We start from the raw sequence: 18,663 nt of genomic DNA, 5'->3' as shown, positions 1-18,663 counted from the left end.
TATTTCATTCACTATTCCTAATTTAAATATTTACAAACAGATAAGATTGCCCTTTAGAAAGGCTGTATCAAAGCAAAGGTAAAAAGCAATGGTTGGATTGTTTCTTTTACTCAATCCAGAACAATATCCTAATGGTTTTAATTCATATTTTTTCCAATTTAGTAAACAGGACATCTTATTATACATTTACTAGGCATACTTCCCTGTAACTCAGACGGTAAAGAAAGTGAAGTCACTCAGTCGTGTCTGACTCTTTGTGACCCCATGGACTGTAGCCTGCCAGACTCCTCTGTCCATGGGATTTTCCAGGCAAAAGTACTGGAGTGGGTTGCCATTTCCTTTTCCAGGGGATCTTCCCAACCCAGGGATTGAACCCAGGTCTCCCACATTGTAGGCAGACGCTTTACTGTCTGAGCCACCAGGGAAGCCAGATGGTAAGGAATCTGCCTGCAATTCAGGAGACCCAGGTTCGATTCCTGGATCACGAAGATCTTCTGCAGAAGGGAATGGCAACCCACTCCAGTATTCTTGCGTGGAGAATTCAATGGACAGAAGAGCCTGGCGGGTTACAGCCCATGGGATAGCAAAGAGTGGAACACAACTGAGCGACTACCACTACTACTACTACTAGGCATACTTCTGTGAATTGACAATTCATCTCTTTTGTCTATTTTTAATGGATTGTTTATTTCATGTTGATTTCTACCAGCTCTTTATCAATTCTTTACGCACTGAAATACCTTTTTTGAATTTTGCTTTTCACTTTTACTGTATTTTCCTCCCAAAAAGAAAGTTCTTAAAATGTTTTATATACCAGATCTATCATTTAACAGTCTCTGGTTTAGACATTATACTTCAGTTATCCTAATAAACAGCATAAAAACATTCATCATGGTGAGACTTTTAACACAGGTTCTGAGATATAACCAAATTAAAATTTAATTTTATGCAAAACATAATATTTGTATGTACCTATACAATACATAAAACACAAACAAGTAATGTTTATTTGGCATCTACCATGGATTCCTTGCCTGTACATTTTCTCTGAGAATCTGTATATCTGTATTCCCATAGTCTGTTCAAGTCTCTACTCAAAGATTATCTCCTTTCTTAATATACTTTCCTTACTAACCCCTTTCTGTAACTTTCTCATCTCATTTGCATTTTTTTCTCCATAGCACTTACTACTACTTGAAATATATAGTGACCTTTCCACAATGTGGGGTTAGGGACACCTAATCTCCACATAGTCCAAAAATCCACATATAGCTTATAGGTGACCCTCATACAAACATGCTTCTTCTGGTCCATGGTTCTACATCCACAGATTTAATCAAATATGGATGGTGTAGTAATATCTATTATTGAAAAAATATCTGTGTACAAGTGGAACCATACAGTTCACACTCATGTTGTTCAAGGGTCAACTGTACCTTCATTTATTTACCCTCTTGTAGACTCCTTCTCACTAGAATATAAGCCTCATGTATCTGTATTGGTCACCAACATTCTCAGTGCCTTGAAGAGGTCTTAACACAAAATTCATAATAAATGGTCATTGAATAAATGAATTAATCACTGTCTCAGATGTACTATGTGGACAGAAAAAAACAAAAAAACAGTCTATAATCTGAATGCAATCTTACCTCCAGCAGTTTCAGATTATCTAGGTCAAGAGAGGGCTCTGATGCTGCTGCCTCCATCATATTCATACTGTGAAGACCTTGTTTGCGGTCTCCTACAGAAATTAGAAAAAGAACTTCCTAATTCGTGGTTCTCTTAAAAGTGAAAATATTTATTATACATTTTTATATATTACAGTTAAATAGAAGATCTGCAGAAGGATAGACAGCATAACTTATACCTAATATCAAAGGGACTAAAACTATTTACTAAACTAACAATCATCTATAAATGAAGATAAATAATGAATAACATGAAAACTGAACTCTGGGAGATGGTTCCAGTACACCCAGTGTAAAACCCTAAGAAATGGACAGAAATATTAAGGAAGGTTTTATTAAAATTATTCAAATCAATGAACGGGTGCTCATTTCCTAAAAAGCTTATCAAATCAAACGTTTATTAGAACCAACTAGACAGCTGAAGCAGAGAAGGCACTGGCGACCCACTCCAGTACTCTTGCCTGGAAACTCCCATGGACACAGAAGCCTGGTAGGCTGCAGTCCAAGGGATCGCTAAGAGTCAGACACGACTGTGAAACTTCACTTTCACTTTTCACTTTCATGCATTGGAGAAGGAAATGGCAACCCACTCCAGTGTTCTTGCCTGGAGAATTCCAGGGATGGAGGGGCCTGGTGGGCTGTCGTCTATGGGGTCACACAGAGTCGGACACAACTGACGTGACTTAGCAGCAGCAGCAGTAGCAGACAGCTGATGATTAGGAATTATTTTTAATTACTGTTATTTTTAGATGTGAAAATGGTATTGTGTTTATATATATTTTAAGTCTTTATACTCCAGACATAATACTAAAATATTTATAGATGAGGGATACTTTCAATTTATTTCAAAATAATCCAACAGCATGGAAAGGTAGGGTGAGTGGGCCTATAGATGATGTACAGATGTGATAATCATCGAAGCTGGGTGATGAGTATTCTGTTACGTTTGAAACCTTTCACAAAAACTAGGGGAAAAAGTTTAAGACAGAAGGATGGCTGCAGGGCTACTGCAGCAAACAGATGCTTTTTACAATGAAAAATTGTTTTTTAAAGAAAATCAATTCTGATTAAACACAATGTTTAATAAACATTACAAAATAAATAATAAACAAAACAAAAACCTGCATTTTTACCTGTCAGCATCCTATATCCAAAGCATAAGGCAACTATCAAAACAGCTAATACAGAGACTGATGCCAATGCAATGATTATTGTCTCATCTCGGTTAAATGAATGAGGTGGACCTAAAAGAAAGTAAAATTTTTAAATACAGTCATCCTTTCTATCCGGTATTTTGCTAACTACTTACAGACAGGCTATATCAATATACAGTCAAATCAGCAATGTTTTTGCATCAAAGGAAAAGAAAAATTAATAACAAATTTGTAATAATTGAAAATTGCACATATATTTAATCATACAAATTATTTTATATAGACCCACAACACTGAAATGCCTGGTAGCTGTGCTTCTATTTTCTAGGAGAAGTTGTAGATAACCGGCATCATTTCTTCATTAAACAGTTGCTAGAATTAAACAGTGAAACCATCTCAGCTTGGTACTTTTGGTTTAAGGAAGCATTATTTATTTATTGAATTTCTTTAATAGATAAATACCTATTCAGATTATATATTTCTCCCCATGTGAGTTGTGGTAGATTGTCCAGTACAATTGTCCTTTCAAGGAATTGGTCCAGTACATTGAAGCTATTGTATTTGTTAACAAAAAGTTGTTCATAATTTTCCTTTACTATCCATGGGATCTGTAGGTATGACATTTTTTTCATTTCTGATTATTAGATATTTATTTTTTTAATTTTATCTTGGAAGCCTTGCTAGAAGTTTATCAACTTTATTGATCTTTTTAAAAAGCCAGCTTTTGGTTTTGTTGCTTTTTCTCTATTAATTTCCTGTTTTCAACTCAACTGATCCCTCATCTAACTTTTATTCTTTTTCTTCGCTTTCTTTGGATTTAATTTGCTCCTCTACTTGCAGTTTCCCAAGGTAAAAACTTAGGAAATCACTACAATTTATAATGAAATAATAAAAGGACATACGAAATTAAATCCAATTTCATGTAACATTTAAAAAGAAGTACCTGCCTAGAATCTTAGCACCAATGTGAAACCAAGAAGGACCCTGTGGGGTTTCTGGGCACAAAACCCCATGTCCCCTGTTTCTTGTTTGAAGGAAATAGGTTTCATTCAGCCTTTAAGACTTCCCCTGAGTTTCAAAGGATAGATCCAAACAGTTGCTAATCAATAAAATGAGAGGGCTGCAGAGAAATGGAGGAGCAGTCAAGAAACAATAGTGCAGTTCTGAAGCAGGGTCCTGGTTCCTCCTCAAGGAATATACATATCAATATCCTTGAGTTCTTCTACAGTACTAAAACCTCCACCAAATGGAACATGTTAACTAGCTGATGAAGCATTCTTCATTCCAGAGAGAAGGTCACAGTTACCACAGAATCCCAGAATCCCATCAGGAGACCACTAGATGAATCCTAAATTAAAGGGATGCAGGCCTTGCAGGAACCCAGGTCCTTATAGGCAACCCCACTCCTTGACTGTGAGACTCCTCACAAACCATCTCTCCCAGGTTAGGACACAGTTTTGAGGGCATTAGCTGGCTCTTGCCCCCTTTGCATGGCAAAGCAATAAAGTTATTCTCTTCCATTTCACACAAACTCTGTCCCCGAGACTCAATTCAGTGTGGATATACAGAGACAAATTATCAGTAGCAAATGTGACAGACAAAATTTATTTTTGATAGAATGAAGCTGTTCTCTAACTGGATTAATAAAATTCACAAATCTAATATGAAACAAAGATTTCCTATTTCCAAATTAGAAAGGCTAATTATTTAAATGGGTATTTATTTTCTTGTGTAATTCAAACACATACATGAGTTAATAATGTCTTAAAAACACTACAAGACATTATAAGACTATAAAAACACTGTAAGATTACTAAAATAGGCACTGCTAAGTCGCTTCAGTCGTGTCCAACTCTATGCCACCCCACAGACAGCAGCCCACCAGGCTCCCCCGTCCCCAGGATTCTCCAGGCAAGAACACTGGAGTGGGTTGCCACCTCCTTCTCCAATGCATGAAAGTGAAAAGTGAAAAGTGGAAGTGAAGTCGCTCAGTCGTATCCAACTCGTAGCGACCCCATGGACTGCAGCCCACCAGGCTCCTCCGTCCATGGGATATTCCAGGCAGGAGTACTGGAGTGGGGTACCATTGCCTTCTCCGAAAATAGGCACATAATAAATCAAATAAACCGGGCTATCTACATCTTAGAAGAATCATTGACATGGGATAATCAAATGATTTATTTAGAATGATCTATAGAAGGGGAGGGAGAAAAAAAACCATTTAAAAGATGTTAAGTATGAATATAATTAAACTGTTCTGCATAGCTGTAAGCTGTTGAAAAATCATTGCTAGATAGATCAGACTGATATGAAATCAGAAGTTTTGGAATGGTGTTTATGAGGAGAAGCTTGGCATTGATTATGAAGCCAACAAGAATGTTACAGAAATAAAAAAAGAACAGATTCTATAAGGAACAAATGCAGTCGTAAATCAAAAAAATGTTTCTCACAGTTGTATATCTATTCAGACAGCAGCCTGTTCAGCATTATCTATATGTAAATGGTTTTGATAATGACATTTTCAGATTACAAAGCAATGGCTACCATTAGAACCATAATCAGGTAAGGTTTTCTTCTGCAAAAGATCCACATTTTATTTAGCAAAATTAATAAACATGGCATTATCTTTAAGTAATGGAGAAGATTTAAAAACAAAGGGGTCAGAAACCTAAATAAAAATCCATCTTATTCTGTAGTGGAATTCAATAGATTTTGTAGTCATTATATGTTTTTTACTATGGAAAGAAAACCTGAAATAGCTGAGAAGAGATCTATGTACCCAGTCTTAAAAATGGTACTTGAGCCACTGACAGATGTTTTAAGGGGTGTGATTTAAACATGCTTGATAAGAATATAACTGCTGAATTTATAAGTAATAAAAGGCAAGTGATATCCTCTGAACAGGCCAGATGTAGAAAAACCACAAGGATGGAAATATGAGGCACTATGTTTCACATTTGGCCTAAATGAAGACATTCTTGAACAGGAAACTTGTAGGAAGAGTCAAAATTTGGATTCTCTAAACCAATGTTGAGGAGCTAGAACTCACAAGCTTTTATCTGACACAACTATTTAGCTGTGTACAAATAATTATGTGAATGCACCTTGAAAATCTCTTAGATTAAGACATAAACAGCTGATTTCTAGAATATATGCATTAAATAACTGCATTCTGCTGGAGAAGGGATAGGCTACCCACTCCAGTATTCTTGGGCTTCCCTTGAGGCTCTACTGGTAAAGAATCTACCTGCAATGCAAGAGACCTGGGTTCGATCCCTGGGTTGGGAAGATCTCCTGGAAAAGAGAAATCCTACCCACTCCAGTATTCCGGCCTGGGGAATTCCATGGACTGTATACTCCATGGGGTTGCAGAGTTGGGACACATTTGAGTGACTTTCACTTTTTAAACAATTCATGTGGATCACAACACATTGTGGAAAATTCTTAGAGAGATGGGAATACCAGACCACCTGACCTGCCTCCTGAGAAACTTATATGCAGGTCAAAAAAAAAAACAGTTAAAACTAGACATGGAACAATGGACTAGTTGAAAATTGGGAAAGGAGTACGTCAAGGCTGTGTATTGCCACCCTGCTTATTTAACTTACATCCAGAGTACATCATGTGAAATGCTAAGCTAGATAAATCACAAGCTGGAATCAAGATTACTGGGAAAAATATGAATAACTTCAGATATGTATATGATACCACCCTAATGGCAGAATGGACTTCCCTGGTGGCTCAGATGGTAAAGTGTCTGCCTACAATGCAGGAGACCCAGATTCAATCCCTGGGGTGGGAAGATCTCCTGGAGAAGGAAATGACAACGCACTCCAGTATTCTTACCTGGAAAATACCATGGACGGAGGAGCGTGGTAGGCTATAGTCCACGGAGTCACAAAGAGTCAGACATGACTGAGTGACTTCAATTAATGGCAGAAAGCAAAGAGGAACTAAAGAGCCTCTTGATGAAGGTGAAAGAAGAGAAGGAAAAAGTTGGCTTAAATTTCAACATTCAAAAAACTAAGATCATGGCATCTGGTCCTACCTCTTCAAGGCAAATAGATGGGGAAAAAATGGAAAACAGTAACAGACTTATTTTCTTGGGCTCCAAAATCACTGCTGATGGTGACTGTAGCCATGAAATTAAAAGACACTTGCTCCTTGAAAGAAAAGCTATAACAAAACCAGGTAGTGTATTAAAATGCAGAGACATAACTTTGTAGTCATGTACAGATACGAGAGTTGGACCATAAAGAAGTCTGAGTGCCTTAGAACTGCTGTTTTTGAACTATGGTATTGGAGAAGACTCTTGAGGGTCCATTTGGACAGCAAGATCACACCAGTCAAACCTAAAGGAAATCAACCCTGAATATTCATTGGACGGACTGATGCTGAAGCTGAAGCTCCAATACTTTAGCCACCTGATGCGAAGAGCTGATTCATTGGAAAAGACTTTGATCATGGGAAAGATTGTTGGCAGGAGGAGAAGGCAGCAACAGAGGATGAGATGGTTGTATGGCATCTCCTACTCAGTGGACATGACTTTCAGCAAATTCCGGGAGATAGTGAAGGACAGGGAAGTCTGGCATGCTACAGCCCATGGGGTCTTAGAGTCAGACATGACTTAGAGACAGAACAACAACAACAATCAATTGATGTACATACCATTCCTTTAACAAATATACTTTATATTCCCAATTGAATATTTTAGAGCTATCTAAACAACATACTTAGAACTAAGCTCCTTATTTCTACCGATTCCAATTTACCTTGCCCAGTAGCACCACGGTAAAATGATTAGTACAGAAGAGCAAAAAATCTTAGTAAAAGACAATGAGTAGCATGGAAGCATATATACTAACCTATGTAAAACAGACAGACAATGGAAATCTGCTGTATGACTCAAGGAACTCTGAAACAACCTAGAGTGGTGGGAAAGGGTGGGACATGTGAGGGAAATTCAAGAGGGAGGGGAATATGTACACATATGGCTAATTCATGTTGATGTATGACAGAAATCAAACCAATACTGTAAAGCAATCAGCAATCCATTAAAAATAAATACAATTTTTAAAAAAGATAGTATCTACAATATTTTTTTTAACTTAAAGCATTTTGTATAAAATGCTCTTAAAAAGTGTGTATTTTTTATGCCTTCTCAAACTAAACATACTGGAGCAAATTTCTACATGACTGGGCCATAATTTTGGATGTCCACTAGTCTATGGTGATATTCTCAAGGACTATTAAGGATTCTCACACCTTTGAGTTTTCCTGGATTACTGCATCTGATTTCCAATTTTTCCATCTCATCCTTTGCAATCTCTTCTTTATGTTGTCAATATGCTTACCTTAAGGTTTTTATAATCTAGCTCAGGTTTTAAAAACAGACAGCTTAATTTGTTATAAGTGAATATAAATTTTAAGAAAACACACTTTTAAAAAAGTCTAAGGGACTTTTCTAAAAATAGAGAAAATTTAATAGAAAAATTTTGTAGCATCTATTGTGGCCACTAATAGTAAAGAAAATTAATTGATAGAGACTCGGTACTGCAGCAGTCCATAAAATTAGACATTATTAGGAGTTCACTGAAATTTGATTTCCAAACTTTCCTTTCAATATCTGGTATGAGAAATTACCCAGGAAGTCAAAACAAATCTGCACTTTCACAGTGCAGGAAGCAAATGAAGCCTGTGTGTTTGGCCTTTACTGAAGACACAAACCTGTGTGTTACCCATGCCAAAAATGTGTAACAATTATGCCAAAAGACATTCAACCAGTATGCTACATGTGTGAAAAATAAGCTTAAGAACCCACTCTGACAGAAAACATTTCATTCTAAAAAAAAATTTTTTTCCCCTCTCCTTCCTGTTATTCATAATTTTGAATATTAGACATTTCCCCCTGTGGAGTCAAAAGATAGGATTCTGAGTGGAAAAGTAGAGGACAGATCAGGTATTGGCAGTTTTTCCATTTAAACCTGTATGTCAATTTTTAATATAAATGTGGACACACAAAAGCACAAATGCAAGTCAAAATGTCTCAGTGAACAAGTTTCAGCAGTTCAATGTCATAATAGTTATAAATAAACCTGTTGAATGTTTCTGGACAATGCCACCACTTGGATTTTTGTTTTTTTAAACTAAGCAAACTTTTTATTGACAGCAACTGAATGGTGTTTGTAACATTATCATCATACAGTATATTCCACCCATTTACTATACTTTTCAGAGTTGTACTACATGCAACAACAGATTTTTAATGTTGTCTGTCTTCCGTGCTGTTCCTATAAGTTTGCTATTAAAATAAAACCATTTTCAAAAGGTATTTATACTTGGTGACTTCCAAAGTCCTTCTAACTCCAAAATTCTGTTTAACTCCTCTAGTTTTTTTTTTCTGAAGGTTCAGCATTCTCTTTGCTTTTATTCTCAAATTTGCACAAAAAAGTTAAACATAACATTTCATAAAATAATGCAAAATCTAAAATAGAGATTATTAATCCACATAATAGTAAGGAAAAGGGTGTTAAAATAGATTTTAAAACATGTTAAAATCATGCTAATGGTTAAATATTTTAAATTAAAAGCTTTCAGGATATGTCACATGATCTAAAATATGAAATCCCTGAAAAACTTCCAGGAAAAATATTTCAATATGTGTATTCACACACGTGTGTAATTAAAAAAAGCGTTTACCAAAAAAACTACAAACTTTTTTTTTCTTTTTATAAAATATATTTAAAAGAAACATATATGCTATATATAAGCTATCTTTGAAATTGCTGTGTCCCGCTAGTTCTAATACACCCTTTTCTTCTTCCCTATTAGCTTTTTCAGTTAAATACTCAGCCAAATGTAAACACTGCTATGTATGCCTGTGTGCAATGTCTGGGCTTGTAAAAGCAAGCGCTTCCTGAATGCATAACAGACAAGGAACTGCTGTCTGCCTCATTGGAGCCTGGGATGTTTCTGTTTACAAATCCTGGAGCCAGGCAGGGGCCACTACTGGAGGCGTGCTGTCTGCTTCCTTGCTACACTTAGCCTTTGTCTGGGTCTGTGTCAAAGAAAGAACAACATTGTTGCATGTGCAATAAGCAACAAAGGAAATCTTAAACATAACACAAACTGGTTATGTTGGCTCCTTAATCTTTTACAACTTCAATGCGGAAAGGCAAATTAGGGATTAAGTTTTAAAAAAAATTTAAGCATGTGCTTCTCATAAAAGCAGAGAAAAACATTTAAAATCAAAACAATTAATGTGATCAGAGTTAAATGAATTACTTAGCAAAATAATTCAGATTGCTAAATACTGTTCCAGGAATGATGATATACCGTGCAGCTCAGTGTTTTGAACAAACATTTTTACAAGGAATAAACAATGTTGACTTGTTTTAATTATTATGTTTGGAATGGCAACTATACCATAATCATAATCAGATTAATGTTTATGTTTAATGTCCCAAAAACAAACTGAGTGGAGGCAGATTTCTTATTTTTCCCAAGATGGTATTTAAACTTGAATATTTAAGATCATTTTAAATTTAATTTGCCTTGTTAATCACTGTAAACAGAACTAGCCTGTAAGAAACAAATACAACAAATCACAACAGTAAACAAAACATTTCATATTCTGTTGAGTTTAGGCATTCTATGACTGAATTATAAAAGGAACAGCAGAAAACTAAAGACAGAAAGCGAAACAAACTGCATTAACCCTCTTCCCTATAAAAACTTTAAAAGAAAACAAAGGAAAGGTAAAATCTATCAAACTTAATTTGTAAGTCTTTATAATAATTTTAATATCTTTAAAATAGTTTCTTTGTGATTGAAAAGACTGAATTGCAGGATTATGCTTCTCTCATTAAGGAATAAACTAAAACTAACAAAGTTAATTATATTTCACTGGAATAAAGTCATTAAATAAGTCTAAAATCAACATTTAAATAAATAGGTTAAAATTCTCAGTAAATATAATTAAACAGGAGATATAGATTAATCTGCAGACTATGCTACCTTCAAAAAAATTTCATAAAAGTATAAAGAAACACCATTAGTCATGTTCTCAAAATATTTTTGGTATAATTCTACCAGGATGTAATTGTCTCTATTTTTTTCAGATTTTATTTTTCAGCTTTACATGTAGATATGACAAAACAAAAGTATCATTACTGCACACAAAAGCTTTTGAAAATAATTATTTCTATTTCTTAGAAATCAATAACCTAATTGAGAAAAGATAATTTGAGCCTACAACAGAAATCCAATCATTCCAATATTCATTATGTAAAACAAACCAAAAGCAAATTAAAATTCTCACAATACAGAATCAAACCAAAAAGTCAAATAACTCAAGAGATCGCTAGGCAATTTTTCTAACTGGCATATAAATGATACTTCGAAATCCAGAATTCATACTAAAGATCCTTCAGAAAATGACCATAAAATAACCTGACTATAAAAGTGGAAGTTGTATCTTCCAGTCATTTGCCAACCAGACAACAAAATATAAATTGCATTATACAAATAACTCCTACCCCTCTGACTGATGTTCTTTTCATTATGATCATAACTTGTGCCCATTCTTATAAGGAAAGCAAAATAAGATGTATTAAGAAAAGCTATCTTTTTTCCTATTAAATTTGTTTCCTAGTTTTTCTGATAATTGGCTTCCTTCTTTTAAACCATTTTTATTACAAAACATAATCCACATACACAAAACTGTTGATAATACAAATGTAGTGTTTGGTGAACTATTATGAAGTAAATACTCATATAGTTACCACCTAGGCCAAGAAACGGAGAAGGCAATGGCACCCCACTCCAGTACTCTTGCCTGGAAAGTCCCATGGACGGAGGAGCCTGGTGGGCTGCAGTCCATGGAGTCGTGAAGAGTCGGACATGAATGAGAGACTTCACTTTCATGCATTGGAGAAGGAAATGGCAACCCACTCCAGTGTTCTTGCCTGGAGAATCCCAGGGACGGGAGAGCCTGGTGGGCTGCTGTCTATGAGGTTGCACAGAGTCGGACACAACTGAAGCGACTTAGCAGCAGCAGCAGCAGGCCAAGAAATAGAACATCTAGGTTCCCCCAAAACCCTTACCTGCTCTTGGGTCATTACTATGACCCCTCTTCCCAGAAAAAGCCATTATCCTAACTTTCATGGTAAGCATTTCCTTGCTTTCATAATAGTATTATATTTTTTACCTGCTTAGTTTTGACCATTTCTCTATTCCATATAAATAAAACTTTTGTGCCTTGAATCTGTTATTCAATAGTACATTTTCAAGATTTAACTGTGCTATACGTGCAGATGAAATTCATTCAGGGCTGCTCTTCTATATAACAGGTTATTTTTCCTTGCAACGAGCCTAGGAGTTATGATAATAATAATGAACAGATCATTGTAGGTAATCCCTATCAAGCATCATAGAAACATTACACATTTCACTTATATTTAGTACTTTTAAACTATCTAATTTTATTAATAAGAGAAGAATATTAAACCAAACAGACAAATGAAAAACGATTGGTTTCTACTGTTTTGGCAGCAGAGGCAGTAGCAGAAACCAAAAAGGCCAGAGTTAATAAAAGATGAACTGGGGCAGAACAGAGAAGAAACAAAAGCTTGGCAATTGAGATAAACGTGTCGTTGCTCAGTTGTGTCCAACTCTTTGTGACCCTGTGGACTGTAGCCTACAAGGCTCTCCATCCACGGGATTTTCCAGGCAAGAGTACTGGAGTGGGGTGCCGTTTCCTTCTCCAGGGGATCTTCCCAACCCAGAGATCAAACCTGGGTCTCCTGCATTGCAGGCACACGCTTTACCCTCTAAGCCACCAGGGATGGGGCAGAGGTAAATATGTCTTATTGGACAGTTTATATGTAATTAGCACCATTCAGAAAACCATCCTTAATATATATCTAAAACCTTAATTTACCTATTTCATGATTTCCAAACTATTTCCTCATCCCTCAAAGCACCTACCATGTTATCTGACAATTCTTTAAAAGGGACCTTTGAAACAGCACAGCTGGTCTTCCATGAAAAGATCATCAGCTCATCCATCATTGATTATTCCCACTCACACTGTTTATAGATATTTGCTCAGTTCCTACAAACCCCACTCCTCAGACAGTGAGAGAAGGGTGGTAAAGTGACACAATACCTAGGGCAGTGATAAAGCCAAAGTGGAGTTTAGAAAAACTGTGGCTGGTACTGTACTATTCTCCAACACAGACACTTCTCTTTCTTATGTCCTCAACTCTTCCTTTTTACAATTTGTCTTTTTATCTTTCCTTCTCTTTTACATTCCTTTATTTTCCCTGAACATATTTTTGTCTGCAAACTTGTCTTAAAGGCACTGACATCTCCTGCTTGAACTATAAAAATAGCTCAGCCCCGAAGAATTGATGCTTTTGAACTGTGGTGCTGAAGAAGACTCTTGAGAGTCCCTTGAACTACAAGGAGATTAAACCAGTCCATCCTAAGAAATTAGTCCTGAATATTCAATGGAAGGACTGATGCTGAATCTGACTTTGGCCACCCGACGTGAAGAACTGATTCACTGGAAAAGACCCTGATGCTGGGAAAGACTGAGGTCAGGAGGAGACGGGGATGACAGAGCATGAGATGGCTGAATGGCATCAATGACTCGATGGACATGACTTTGAGCAAGCTCTGGGAGTTGGTGATGGACAGGGAAGCCTGGAGTGCTGCAGTCCATGGAGTCACAAAGAGTGGGACATGACTGAGCGACTGAACTGAACTGTCCCACTTAGAAGCACTAATGAAAGTAAGAAGTTGGAGTTTCACCACAACTCTACCTAGGTTTTCTAACAAAAGCAAAAGATATTTATCATATAATCTCTGTGAGATAAAAACAATTTATGTTTTTATAAATATCTTAGTATTTTATCAAATTGGAAAGCAAGACATATTACTCTTTAAATGAGTGACTTGTTTAGTAGCTCTTAATCCTTTGACAGATCCACTTCAAGAATCATCAATGAAAAATACCAACCTAATTTTTTAAAAGTATTGATCTGTACAGTAACTAATAGGCTATTTTAAAGTAAGAAGAAAATCACCTAACTAGAGTATCTGTAGTAAAAGCTAGCAGAGTGAAAATAATTTTGATTTATACCACTTGTGGGTATATTTTGGATGTCCATTCTTATATGCAACAGATTTTATTTTAAAAGGAGTGAGGAATTTATTAGGGAAAAAAAGAGCTGGTACTAAATATATAGGTGCTAAAGAAATTTTCCTTTTAAGTTTAGAAAGTAACTCTTCTTGGTTTCTAAAAGTCTCTCTTGCTGTAACAAATATATTGACATTCTCCTATGGTCTCATGATAGATGGAATGTACTTCCCCACCTGTTGATATTGAATTTGGCTACGTGACTTACGTGGACAACAGAAGGCTGGCAAATATATAAAACTAACAGAGATCTAAAATATGCTTGGGCAATTCTATTTGAGCTCCCTGTGATCAACTAGCCCATTCTGAGTAAAATGCTGCCCCTTTATCCTGAGCCCCAGACAGCGAAGGCCTGAACTGACCCTACATCCTGAACCTGAGTACAGCCTGTATCAGGCAAATCCAGCAGATCTTCAAGAATGGTGATCGTAATAAATGCTTGTTGATAAGGCCAGTGAACTCAGAGGTGGCTTACTGAAGAAGTATTATTGGCAACAGTTGACAAATAAATAAGTACACCTTCTACTGTAACATATTAAATAAATGTGTGCAATATATACAACTTTTGGTTATCTAAAAATTAGACATTTAGGAATAGTTTAGAAAAAAATATTTTTCTACTTTTACCTGTTTTTCTCACAATTATAGACATATTAACATACAAACAAGAGGCTATATAAGAAATGCCTATAACCCTGCTATTAACTACAGACTGAACTATTAAAACTGGAAAAATCAATGGTATTTGTTTATTTAAAACACAGCACTTTGGTTGTTTTCTGGAGTAAGACATGTAATACTCTCCAAAGATCAACATTTTATTTAACTTTTGTGAGCTTCAGATTTGCAAGACGAAAAGAGATCTGGAGACTGGTTGAATAACAATACTGAACGGAACTATACACTTAAAAATGGTTAAGATGGTCAATTTTATGTTACGTGTATGTTACCACAATTAAAACAAAACCACTCTACGAGGATAGTTCTCACTTTTTTCAAAGTTAACATTTTATTTTTAAAATCCAGGACATATACATATACATAAAGACCAGAACTCAGTAACATAATTTCTAGAAGTTATAAAAATGTTTTACAGATACTATTAGCATTTATTTCAGTATATTTTTAGTCTATGATAAAGGAAATAATAAGCTCAATTTCCTTTTCCTTCACTTCCAAGCAACGACCTCTGGTCAGCAGTTCTGGCAGCTAGAAATACCACGTGACTTGCTAGGTTGAAGGGCACTAAGATGTGTCTGATTGATTTTTTTAAAAAAGGAAAATAAGTGATCCTCTACTTAATAAAATGCACTGTGGCAGACAAAATCGTCCCCAAATTAGCATGGAGGAACTCAGGACAGATAGAAAAAGAGAAGTCCTTACAGTGAAATAATTGTAAACAACTCTTTTAAATATATGTATAAATTTCTATTGGGAAAAAAAATGCAAAAATCTCTCTTAAAATCACACATAAAAATCAGCAGGCAAAATTCTTTTCCATGGTAACAACAGCAACAAAAACCAAAAAACAAAGAACAATAACAAAAAAAAACCAAAAACAGCCAGAAAAAAACGCTCCATAAATTCTGAAACAGAAAGCCTAAATTTTGAATTGAACATTAGGCTTTTAATCTCTGTGCCAATATTAGTAGAAACTGAAATTAAAGAATGCCATCTTTTATTGCCATTTGCAGCACGGAAGGAGCTAGTGATGATCATACTAAGTAAATTAAGTCAGAAAGACAAATATTGTATCACTTGTATGTGGAATCTAAAAAATAATACAAATGAACTTATTTACAAGACAGAAACAGACTCACCGATGTGGAAAACAAACTTATGGTTACCAAAGGGGAAGGGGGGTTATAAATTAGGAGTATGGGATTAACAGATACACACTATACATAAAATAGATAAATGACAAAGATTTACTGTACAGCATAGGGAACTATATTCAATACCTTGTAATAAACTATAATGGAAAATAATCTGAAAAAGAATATAAATATATGACTATATATAAACATATAATCAAATCACTTTGTGTATACCTGAAACCAGAATTGTAAATCAACTACTGCTCAATTAAAAAAAAAAAAAAAATGCCACTTTTCTCCATCATAAAACACTTCAAAATTGGGGTCAATAGGATACATATAACCATTTAAACATTACTTTCTCATAACTTTAAACCAATAGATCTGTTGGGTAAGCCATTTTCACCAAGCTATGTCAGTCTTTCTTTCTATCAATTGATTTTTAATTAATGTAACAAATTATTCAACATCTTGAAATACAGAAGAATAACTAGAAAAAAATAGGGATATGTAATGGAAAAGACTGAGGTCTTGTGGATGTAGCCTTTAATGTAGGATTAAAAGGTAATTGAAATAACTGGCAAGAATATGAAAAAAAATTTTAATTTAAAAAAATTAGTTAAGCCTTTATAGTAGTTAGTAAATAATTGAAATAAAAAAAGGGAAAGCCAAAAAATGGTCCAGTGATAAACATATTAGGGTGACTACATCTCCATGCTACTATCCAACATTTTATATCAAAAGGACAATAACAAGTGTTGGTGAAGTGCTGAGAAAAGAACACGCTGTGTGCTGTTAGTGGAAATGAAAATTGGTGCAGCTACTGTGGAAAACAGTATGGAGTTTCCTGAAAATATTAAAACTAGAAGTAACATATGACACAGCAACTCCACTTCTGGATACTTATGTTTGAAGAAAATGAAAACATCTACTCAAAAAGATACATGCACCCCATGCTCACTGCAGCATTATTTTCAATAGCCAAGATATGGAAACAACTTAAGCATCTACTGATGAATGTATGGATAAAAAAAAATGTGGCATAGGTATATAAACACACAAACACACATACATATTCACCATAAAAAAGGAAGGAAATCTATTTGCAACAACATGGATGCACACTTGAGGGCACTGTGCAAGGTAAAATGAATCAGACAGAGAAAGAAATACCATATGACCTTTTATGTGGAATATTAAAAACAGAACCCGCCGGCCAATGTAGGTAGGTGTAAGAGACACAGGTTCAATCTCTGGATAGGGAAGATACCCTGGAGGAGGAAAAGGCAACACACTCCAGTATTTTTGCCTGGAGAATCCCATGGACAGAAGAGCCTGGTGGGCTATGTTCCACAGGGTCACAAAGAGTTGGACACAACTTGAAGTGACTCACCATGCACGCATAGAGAATGTCAAGATTACTATAAAGATTATGTTGAACATATGAAACTAAATACAATGTTATATATGTCAATAATATCTCAATTTTTAAAAACCAACGTATTATTTTAAAGACAGCTGCTATACAAACCACAACTGGTTTTGAGACAGGCTGGAACCTGGGACCTTTTGCTGCAGGGCCTGCAACTGGACCAGTGTCTCTTCAAGCAACAAAATACAAACAAACCAAAAGGGCCTTAAAAATAACCGCATGCATTCACAGATGGGGCAAATTGTGAATAAGAAGATACAAAAAAGATGAAAAACCTAACTGCCACTTCTGAGGAGGCAGGAGCAAAAGCAGGGTACTGCAAGTGACCCCTGTACATAGCGCCACCGATGAGATGAGTAAGCCACCCCATCACTCCCCTGGAAGGACTTGTGGACCCACCCCTAAAAGGGACCAGTTCCCATCCTTCGACCCTCAGGGAAGGAGCAAGGCAACATTTTACTTATTTTCACTCCCTCCTGCTGTAACAGAAGTCCCAATAAAGCCTTGCCTGAATTTCGTGTCTGGCCTCTTATTAATTTCTACTGATAAAAGAGTCCTGTAACCCAGTTTCATCTTGGCTTTGGATGTGCTGGAAAATTTTCATGTATCTATAACTCTACTTTTTATGATATGCTGGCATCTGAAACCACTAAATATTTATGGATTTAAGAATAATGAGTTCTTCCATATGAAAAGATGCAAAAAGTTCTCAGTAATCAAAGAGATACAACAAGAAAATGAAGCCAAATTAGTGCAGGCCAACAGGTACAGAACACGTATGGACATGGAAATCATAAAAGACAAGAAAATTTATTGTAGTTATTGAAATGAAGACATGGAAATTATTTCTTGATCAATATCCACATTTGTATCTCAGAAGACGTTTATTTTTAAATATCAGTCTATTCTTTTTTAGAGTTAGGGTCCAGTTGATAAACATGGAATGGGATGGACTTTCAATGGTAGCAATGGTAGCAAAACTTCAGAATCAAAACTGTCTGATCAAGAACATATAATATGTATAAATAGAATCTTGTTACTATAGCATTATAGTCGATTATATTCTTACCAGGGGGCTTCCCTCATGGCTCAGTGGTCAAGAATCTGCCTACCAATGCACTTGGGTGCGATCCCTGGGTGGGGAAGATCCCCTGGAGAAGGAAATAGCAACCCACTTCAGTATTCTTGCCTGGAAAATCTCATGGGCAGAGGAGCCTGGAGGGCTACAGTTCATGGGGTCACAAACAGTCAGACACGACTGAACAACTAAACAACAACTACAGCATTAAAGAATTAATATTTTCTACAGGAATGCATTCCTCTATTTCTTTTGTGCCACCTCTTCTCCACTAATATTTTTTTAACATTT

At 35.7% G+C, this 18,663-nt stretch overlaps 1 protein-coding gene across 1 annotated transcript in view; it reads right to left on the bottom strand.

The window, feature by feature from the left end:
* Positions 1-18,663, bottom strand: part of BMPR2 (bone morphogenetic protein receptor type 2) — a 152,703-nt gene that overhangs the window by 33,604 nt on the left and 100,436 nt on the right. The window contains exons 4-5 of the mRNA NM_001304285.2: positions 2,822-2,932; positions 1,650-1,741 (exon numbers count right to left, since the gene is read on the bottom strand). Coding sequence (NP_001291214.1) covers positions 1,650-1,741; positions 2,822-2,932 — 203 coding nt within the window. The remainder of the gene's footprint in view (positions 1-1,649; positions 1,742-2,821; positions 2,933-18,663) is intronic.

This window comes from Bos taurus, chromosome 2 (genome assembly GCF_002263795.3).
Source record: "Bos taurus isolate L1 Dominette 01449 registration number 42190680 breed Hereford chromosome 2, ARS-UCD2.0, whole genome shotgun sequence".
NCBI classification, from domain to species: Eukaryota; Metazoa; Chordata; class Mammalia; order Artiodactyla; family Bovidae; genus Bos; species Bos taurus.
This window is presented reverse-complemented; position numbering and strand designations above follow the sequence as displayed.